Genomic DNA, 10,084 nt, shown 5'->3' with positions numbered 1-10,084 from the left:
ATTTGTCTAGCCTGGCTTCTCTCCAAGAGCCCCTCATTATCTTGATCATCCACTGGTCATTTCACACTCTTCCTGGCCTTATCAGTGGAGCAACTCCGCAAGTAATCAAAGAGAAAGTACATATTTGTGGATTTTTCCCAAAGTTATTAAAAAAATATAAAACAGCCATAAGGATATATGATTGGCTCAGTTTAGGCAAAAACAGCTTCAAAAACATGAATTTGAGAGTGGATGGATGCTACACTAGTTTTCCTATTTATGCGAAGCATGCAACAAGGGAAGGGAATTCATGACAACTCAAACCTCCATTTGTTGAGTCCTAAAAACTGAACATAAGTTTTGCCCAAGTAATTCAATGAGAACCTGAAGTAGCTTGAGGTTTTACTTTTACCATTGTTGTTATTAATTGTGGCACCAAAAAATTAATTACAATGGCAATCAAGTGAATTAAAATGAAATATACTCATAGACTTTCATCCATGTTCTAAGTAAGTCTGTCAGAAACGAAATATACATACTAGCTGAGTACTTAGCAGAAACTTGCATTTTAAAAAGAGAATTAACACTTTGATCTTTCATAAGCTTATAGAGGAGTCACAGCAGATATAAAGAATTTCAACTGGCCTTTCTGAATATCCTTGATCCTAGTAAGATTGTCACTGTTTATGTCTTATGCTGAGAGAGATAAACAAATTAATAAAATACAAATTAATTCAAAGAACTTACTCTTCTCACTTTCTGGCTTGGCATTTGCTTTTGGGTACACACGATTTCCAATTCCAAGCAATTTAGCAGGCCGCAGAAACCCAAGGGATTCGTAATTGCTCGGTTTAAAGGGCTCTCTCCCTGCTGCAACTACAGCTCCAGAGCACAATACCAGGGCCTGAAGATTAGGAACCTGGAAAAAAAAGTAACATTAAATTCTCTGCCTTAGTAACCACCAAAAAATAATGTAAGAGATTTATCCCTTTCAAGCTTTAATATCATCACTTCTTAGTCTCTACATTCATTTCAAGCAGACTATTAAATATGTATCACAGCACAGAATTAATTTTTCAATTCCTATAAGGCAATTCCTACTTCTGTGAGGATATATCTTGTTACATAAATATATTGGATAATTACTTCAAGAAGAAACTTGGATCCAGATCAAAATTTTCTTAAAATTTAAGTGTTTGCACATGTAATTTTGTTTCATCATTGCACAGTGACTGTTCATAGCCATGAAATATGAATATGCATTTGGAGGTAGGTATACACATGAAGAGATACTTGGAGAAAAATTCAGAATACAGCACAAGCAGTTGACTCATACTTCCACAAAGGAAAAGGATATCATCACTGAGCATTATATACTTTAGAAAAGACCACTGGAGGTCATGTAGTCTGACCCTCTACTTGAGTATTTTATCAGATCTGACTGAATCAAGGGGCTCAGATCCTTGTCTGACAGTTTTGAATGTATATTCCAGAATATATTGCCAATTAATGCTTACAAATTGTACTTCACTAACTCATAGGTAATATGGACAGTTTCCCAACCTAATACACAATTTCAACCACTGAAGGGTAAACAGGAGATTTTTTTAAACTCTTAGAATTCTGCACAGAATTCTCTTTCTAGATATCTGCTAAGTGTAACTATAAGTGTTTTTCTGCGATTAAACAACAGGGATATCTGCTAAGTGTAACTATAAGTGTTTTTCTGCGATTAAACAACAGGGAGAAAAAACACTGAGATAAAATTATACAAACAGCACATGAGACTAAAATCTGAATTATTAGTGCTGCATCACCTGAGTTTAGAGGTGCAAAACCTGGTCCATGGTTTGAAACTATAATAGATAATCAGATGTCAGAGCTCCAAGTCATTAATGGCAAACCACTCTGCACTTGTGCTGTGATAAAAATATGTGTGGGTATTAGATGCTACTTATCATGTTCTAAAACATTAAAAATCTCAGATAAACAGCATCAAGACTAAAGGAAGGTTTTATGTAAATGGATAAAAGTAAAGAATTGGGAGCATGCCTTAAAGAGGCCTGAGTAAGAGAAAAAAAAAATGTTTTTTCTTTTTTACTTAAAATGAGATGCGTCCTCACTAACTTCCCTCTGTTGCCAAGATTCCAGCATATTTCCTCCAAGCCAGCAGCCCTTCTGAAGGGGAAATAAAGCTTACAAAGCAAAGAGATGAAATTTAGCACATCAGGTCATACATCAGGACCATGTTTCAATCATGGATACAACTTATTTTAAATTTTAAATAATCTAGAAGAAATCACAAAAAAAAAAAAGTCAGTACTCATCTTTTTTCTCACCTTTCTGCCATCAGTGGTATAGAGTTTTGCAACTGGGTATTGCATCAACTCACTCATATAATCCAGAAAGGCCTCAAATGTTTGTGTATTTTTCTTTCCCAAAACTATGGTGCGCCTGAGCCGTACATCCCCATTTTTGAAAACGAGCATCTTTTTGGGTGTTGTAATTCTGCTTTCTCGGTGGCCAAACCCATCTTCATTCTGCCTTGCCAACTGCACAGCTCGACGACGAGCGCTGACAGGCCTGCTGATCTGCCAGGGCAGTGGCTTTTTGCTCGCCTGTTCCAGGTTGATGGGCTTCATTTTCCTCTGATGGGAGCAAATGTAGGATTTTCCATCCTCCAGATCCTCCAAGTTGGTGATGCTGTGTCTCCCTCTCGGTGTACTAATGTTCCTTACTCCAAAAGGGAGCGGGACCCGTTTGGATAAACTATCCAGCAAGGCATCAAATGTCTTGTAAGACCTGCTATTAACAACCATTTTGATTCCATTAAACTGGGGATCTCCACTTTTATAGAAACAAATCCGTTTTGCCACGACAGGTTCGGTAACATTCAAATGGCGCGTGGACAAACTCTGTTCACTCTCGGAGGAGTTTGGATGATTCACTGAGTAACTACTTGAAGGTGTTTCACTCATTTTGATAGCAATCTGGAAGAAAGAGGAGATGGATGTAAAACTTTCCCTGTGACTAGCAAAATTATGATCTACATTTTGAAAGGAGCAGAAAGAGGATTTATGAGAAACCAACAGTGGCGTGTTGTGCCAAAAATCATTTGATTTAAATGGATTCAAGCTGTTATCACTAAATTCCACAAAGACTCCAATACTGTCAGATTAAGCTAGCATACCTCTACTTGCAAGTATTCCTAAAACTCTCCAGTGCAATTTCAAATCTCCTATCATTTTGGTACAAGAGACCTTTACTTAGAAGGAGGTGGTTTGTCAGTCCATCCTCTCTTGAACACAAAGCTAATGACATTTCACATTTAAGATATTTAAGAAAAGTCCTTGTAGGAGGGAACAATTTGTGCTTTGATAGAAGCCTTTTTTAGTCCAAAATAGCTAAACTGAAAGTCTGATCTTATACACTAGTTTCATACCAAGGCAAAAACTTGGAAATCAGACAAAAATCTCCTGACTTTCAGCACTGTAATCTATACCATAAGGCCCAAAACATTGTTAGAGTGAAGTTTTATCATAAATTGACATATTATTTGCTTTTCTATTACAAGTTTTATATCTCACAGTACGTATCTACTACAACAGTTGTATTTATATATTTATACATTGTTGTATTTATACATTTTAGTAAAAGAAAATCTTTAAGTTCCTCAAAAAGACACAAAAATATTCAGGTATCCTTCAGGACAAATTGCCTTGAAATGAAAACATTTAAATACTGGTTTTATGAACAACAAATTATTTCTGACACCCATGTTGATAATCTTCATGCTTGTAAATAGAGGAGCAATCTTTCAATTTTAATCCAATTTAAATACAGATACTGTAATGACAACCCTTTAAGTGCCTAGAATAACTTTTTCTTAATAATTGGCTTGCTTTCACTGAAACACAGGGTAAAAACTTTAACTAATTAGCCTCAGGGAAACAGTTTTAGTAGACTTTTACTGAAAAGCTACATAGCAGCTTCAGGGAACACTTGTCATCAAAATAGAAGAGATTAAATTCTTTTATTATGTAATCTTAATATAGCAGCCATATTGAGTAATGTAGCAATCTCTGGCTACCATATATTTTACTTAATGAAGCTATGGAAAATCATCTTCTGATTATTTTAATACTGTATATATCAGTTCTGAAATTGACAAGAAAATTATATGTTTCAAGACAGTGAAGGTTCAAATAAAGCCAGATTTTACAAGATCTTATCTTACTGTGATCTTACAGCTTTTCCTATAATGCTTCAGCTTCAGCTCAGGTGTTTTGCCTTCACTAGAAGTTAGTTATTTTGAATACTATTCAGAACACAGGAAGAAATGTCTTTAGTCCATCTTAATTTATGCTGCAAAATAGTCTTCTCTAAGTGCTAAAACTTAAAAATAGCCAAATGAGATTGCACTAGAATGATGTACTCTAAGATTGATTTGCATAATCATAATTCCATTTAAAATAAATAAATAAATTTTAATAACCTAAAAAATAATTAAAAAAATAATTAAGGGATATGCAAGAAGAAATTTTCAAGGTTGGCTGCAGCAGCTTATACAACCCAGCTGCTGAAATGGCTTATTTTCTGTAGGAAGGAGCAGCTCCACTTCAACTGAAACCACTGAGAGCTACAGTTTTCATCTTTTTTTACACATCTACTGATTAGCTGAGTAAATTTTCACTATGCTTCTATAGTGAGAGTTTGACAAGTGAGTTAAGACTAGGGACACAATTTGAATGAGGCATTTCATGCTGCATGTGTCATTCTGCTAAGCTGAATATGCCTGGAGTAAATCTGTAAGGGCATTTTTGTTTCTAGTTTCAACACAAACTTTCCTACTCTCTTCACAGAGTTCTACTGAAGTGAAAGAGGCAGTGACAGAAGTTCTTGAGTGAACTGTGTTATGTCACTCCATTTCAGCTGGCTAAGATGGGAGTTTGAGAGTCCAGTCCAGGATCTTTGGGGGAAAAGTGCCATTGTCAACAATGGCCAGAGAGACAAACAAACAGATGCAGCTCCTCAGCTCCTCTCTACTGTACTTCTAACACGTTGTGAAAATGGAGTGGAATTTCATATAACTGTGTGATTTGATTATTCACTCTTACAAGAGATAAAATAGGTGGATTTTGTCATGAGATCAGTGACATTAATCACTTTGGAATTAGCATCTCAGAAGCTGTTCTAGATATTTGTGCTTGTGCAAAACATTCAGTTACATAAGCACCAGCATTTCAAAGACAAATGCAATATATTTTACAAAGAGCTAATTATCATGCTTTGTCTTGACACTGTGGAAGTACTGAAATCCAAGACAAAGAGGGAATATACATATCAATAAAGAAAAAACACAACTTTCAGCATAAACACAAAATAATTTGAATGCACATAACTAAGAAAAATAAGTTTTATTTAGCAAAATGGATGCTAGACCTTTATTTGGTCTTATTTTGGTCTTATGTTTCTAGAGTTAATTTTAGTAACCAAAATGCTTCTGCATATTTTAGATACCTTATAATTACCTTTTACAAACAAAACATTTCAACAATGAAAAATCAATTTATTGTGGAACCTACTTTTTCATACTACAGGCTACCACATAATACCTTAATTTCATAATAAAAATACTATCAATTTTCATACTTAAATAATATAATTCTAAAATTAAGAAATAACTAATATTACATGAAATAGGATGCCTATTAAGATACTTTGGCAACTAAAATATTATTCTCCAAGAAAATCTAACATAAATCAGAATTTAATCTTTTCCCTCCATTCTACAAGCAAAACCACTCAAGCAATGTTTATGCACAAAACTAAATTCTATAAAGACAGTATTCTTACATACATAAGAATACCTTCAATGCCATAGAGCTGGTAAGCACTACATATAATTTTATCATACTCACCCACAGTCCTATGTAAATAAAAAAGAGTATAGCTTGTTTTCAGAGATTTATAAATTGTACTTGTGGTCATCTACGCAGCATGAAACAATATCCTTAGTCTTATTCCAAGTATGCTCAGCCAGGAAAAACATCATAATCCACTTGCTTAATCTCAGCTAATGTGAATCATCAGACCAGGTTCACCACAGGCAGCCATTGTTCAGAGCAGAATGTCTAACATCCCATCCAGCAAGTCTTCTTGTATGATGTTAAAACACTATTTAACTATTAAATATTTTGTTTGCATAATTTTCTATTTACTCAGATTGCTCAAGAGAGTCACATAACCACATAAAATAAAAATGGAAGTGGGGAATGTGAGTTATCTAATCTACCGGCTTGTCAGAGTAGGTTTATCATTCAAACTAAGTTTTTAGAGATAAAAATTTTTAATATATTAAAAATGGAGCTTCTACCACTCACCTTCTGAGACTATTTATTAACTACCTCTACTTATTAGCTACCTCTAATTTTTGCTTTCATTCATTCACTTCCTTAAGTTGATTCTCTTTGCGCTAAAGATTTTCCCATATTTTTTCTCCACTCAGATAACACAATAAAAATAGTTGCACAGTTTCTCTAACAAGAGTTACTAAAATATGAAAGTCTGAGGGAGTTTTGTCATCCATGAGGTATTCTTTATTTCTACACGTTGGGAAAAAGGCCATGACTATTGATGTGTGTGAATATAGTTCAGGAAGAGATAGAAGGATTATGCTTTACAGTCTTTTAGTTATGATATGGAACGTGGAAATTTTTTCTTTTCCCAGTACAAATGCTACGTTCCCAGGTGGTAATTGTTCCATCTGATTGACACGAGATGCATAATCTGATTTGGAGATTCTTTGCTTAATCAGGATTACACCAAGCTCTCAAACTAGCTGTGTAGAACAGTAACAAAAACACTGCTCAGTAAACACTACCACTACATGCTGTCATGAGTGCTTAATTAGTCTCCTTAGTAGAGAATTCAACACTGATAAAAGTTGCAAAATACCACTTCAGTTCCACTTTCATAAAATGCATAGGTACAAACAAAGATTAAATTATAATGTTGCACAGGTTATAACATGCTATAAACATGGTTTTTAAAATAATATATTGATATAATAACTCAGGTCCATAATCTATTTCAGCTAATGTATTCTAGTCAGTAGTCTGTTGTTTACACTTCCTCAGAAAATTAACAAGTGCAAATTATATTCTGATGTCTTAAAACTAAACTCTTTATAACAGGGATTTATGTTGGGTTGGATTTCCCTGCAGTGTAGGATTTAAAACATCATTGTTACCTTCATTAACTTTCCAGTGCGTGCAAAAACACTTTCAACAAACAGCTAATCCATCAGTGGCTTCAGTGCATCACTAGAGCTGGGGACTCAGGAGATCATACTGCTGGGACCTGGTGAAGATGACAATCAAGTGTCACCATTTGAGAGTGTGAGTGCCTCTTACTTCTCTGAGACTTCAAAAGGCTTGCAAAGCTTCTGTCCAGACACATCTAGCTTAAAGGTCTATTGCATTCATTCTTGTACTACAAACACTTCACATATTCTGAAAAGATAGAAGGAATCATCAACTATATAGTAAAAATAGCATCAATAGAATTACACTTTATTCAGGCTTAAAGAGAACAAGCTACAAAAAAAAAAAATATCACTGTCCTAAAGCAATCAATGTTGACACAGAAACACCTTTCATCCACTGATGTGGGCAGCCTGGCTAACATCCATGGAATTATTAAAATTTTGCAATAAAATATTTAGTCTTAAGATCTGGAGAACAGTTGTTCTTTATCTATAAACCTATAACAAAGAAAACCTAGGGAACACAAAATTAGTCCAGAAAATAGAAGCAAGCAAAATCAGGCCATGTGAGAAAATATATCACTGGTTAAAATTGTAAAGGCAAGCACATTTACCATTTTTCTGAGCTGCTGTCATTCTTGCTTTTAAATTACAAACCTGTTTATCTCCAAAATATCTTCAGTGCTAGTTTCTAATACTAAATATTGCACTTAATCTGTACTCAGTATCCCTCTTAGTCCTATTTGAGGGTTATTTACTGGGCAATAACTGAAATTATGACCATATCACTGTGAGAGTCACTAAGTTTCAGTGAGAAGTCTTGTCTCTCACTGAAAAGAAGCAAAAAGAAGAAAGCTCATGCTTGGCTCTTTATGAACGTAGCAGATAAGTACAAAAGATCTACTCTAATGACTGCAGGCATCAGTGGATGTTTTCCCTTTTTTTTCCAAACACTGTCCTCTAGGAAGGCAGTGAAAGAGATACAGCCAGTGGAAGGTTCAGTGCCTGAAATTAGCCTGAAATTCCAGCTCACTTTAATATGAGGCAAAAGGGCTAAGTCCAGCACCCTAAGCAAACACACAACCTCCTGAGTTCAGCCCAGCCTGAGCTGTAGTGAAGCTGAAATGAAGTTCTTTTCTACAGATTTTTCTTAAGTCACTGAATTGATTAAACATTACAAGTACCTAAATATAACCTACATCTTCCACTTCCTTCTACAAGTCCTCAGTACTTCTCAAGACCTTTCTCATACCTAGGAAACTGATGCTCAAGAAAGAAAAATATGGCAGCAATTATATTCGTATGTTTGCTGACACATCCTTTTTGCATTAGCAGATAATCAGCATCCCAGGTTGAGGAGCATAAGCAGCCTTTTCTGCAGCATTATCCTGAGTTCCATGAGGACTTTCCTGCCTGGCAATCCTACCCCTGAATGACACCCTTTGTTTAAGTCAGAGCCAGATGGAGCAGCAGTTAACACTTGAGTATTTTTATCATTGAAGTATGAGTCATTTCTTTAGAAAGGGCAGTTGCTACACCAGTTAAAGTGTTACTGTTGATCTCCTGCCCCAAGAAAAAATTGAAAAGGTGCCTTATATTTCCAAGTCCCTGCAACCTGTTATATTTCTGTTTCAGTTTTTTTTGTTGTTGTTTTTTAATTGGGCTGCTCAGTAAGGTATGGAACTAGGAAACTGCTATCAAGCTAAAAAGGAAATTATTACATTAGAAGCAGGGGTCTGGGTTAAGTTCCCTTCAGTGTGCCCACCCTGTTTACATCCTTTCCAGCAAAGCTTTCCAAAAAGTGTGGCACTATTAATATGTTACTACTGATAAGATTTTGAACCATCACATTACAGCAGCATTTTGCTGTTTGATATACATGAACTTCTTATCAATTTAATCCTCGCAGACTTTTATTCATTAAATTCTCCAACAGAGATTTGATAACCAACAGCTGAGGATGCAGAATGAGGAAAAAAAGTATGACTCTGGGGAGGAAAACAAAACAAAATAAAACCAGAGCTCTGCTTTTAAGAGTACTCTGCCTGAATGGTTAGCTGAACTGAAAATCTGTTTGAATTGTTCTGGTTTTTGACCACCACTACTCAAACTCAAATCTGAATACCCATTTGTGTTCAGTAGACAGATCCCTCTGGGAAATGTCTGCCCTTCTAGAAGTACAAATTAACCTATTATTTTTAAGTGAGCTAGAATTTAATTCTGGAATGTACAGTCTAGCTGAGATTTAAATGCATAACCATTCTCAGATTAGTTTTCCTTACCTTTTTGCCTCAGATGTATTCAACCATCTACACTTACCTTCTGCTCTGTCATATATACTAACTGAAGGGTCAGCCATGCTCTCCTTTTTTTCTGAGTGCAAACATTTGAAAAAAAATTCATCCTAGACTGCATTTTCATTTGTTTACATTACATTTACACAAGTTATTGCAGTGATGTGTGAATGCCTATAGAGCTTCTCAAATTCTCTATACAGGACAAAAAGCGACTAGAAATTTTTCCGTATCACTAGTTTTCTTCCTTTATAATATTTTAAGGTTTCTTTTCTTCCCTGAATATTTGCTTTCATGACCCTTGCAGCCCTTTCACAAAATTAATAGTGCAGTCATCTGTGTACCAAACTTAGCACATCATGATTTGTAAAAAAGTCAAGTTACAACTAACTGCAAATCCAGTCAGTGCTGTCAGCTTATTAAAGATTGATTTCTTACTGTGTTGGTTATAAAACAATGTTTTACTGAAAATGTCTCTTATTAAGACAGCTAGGGTTGTCACACAATATCTATTTTATGATTTTCTACCTTTCTTGTATTTCTT

General features: G+C 35.0%; 1 protein-coding gene across 1 annotated transcript in view; it reads right to left on the bottom strand.

Moving 5' to 3' along the window:
- The window catches only part of RP1 (RP1 axonemal microtubule associated), a gene marked incomplete at both ends in the record, with an annotated part of 160,715 nt that extends 157,758 nt beyond the window's left edge, over positions 1-2,957 (bottom strand). The window contains 2 exon segments of the mRNA XM_079299550.1: positions 727-898; positions 2,319-2,957. Coding sequence (XP_079155676.1) covers positions 727-898; positions 2,319-2,957 — 811 coding nt within the window.
- Between the last annotated feature and the right edge of the window lie 7,127 nt (positions 2,958-10,084).

The sequence above is a fragment of the Erithacus rubecula genome, assembly GCF_903797595.1.
Source record: "Erithacus rubecula genome assembly, chromosome: 3".
Taxonomy (NCBI): Eukaryota; Metazoa; Chordata; class Aves; order Passeriformes; family Muscicapidae; genus Erithacus; species Erithacus rubecula.
This window is presented reverse-complemented; position numbering and strand designations above follow the sequence as displayed.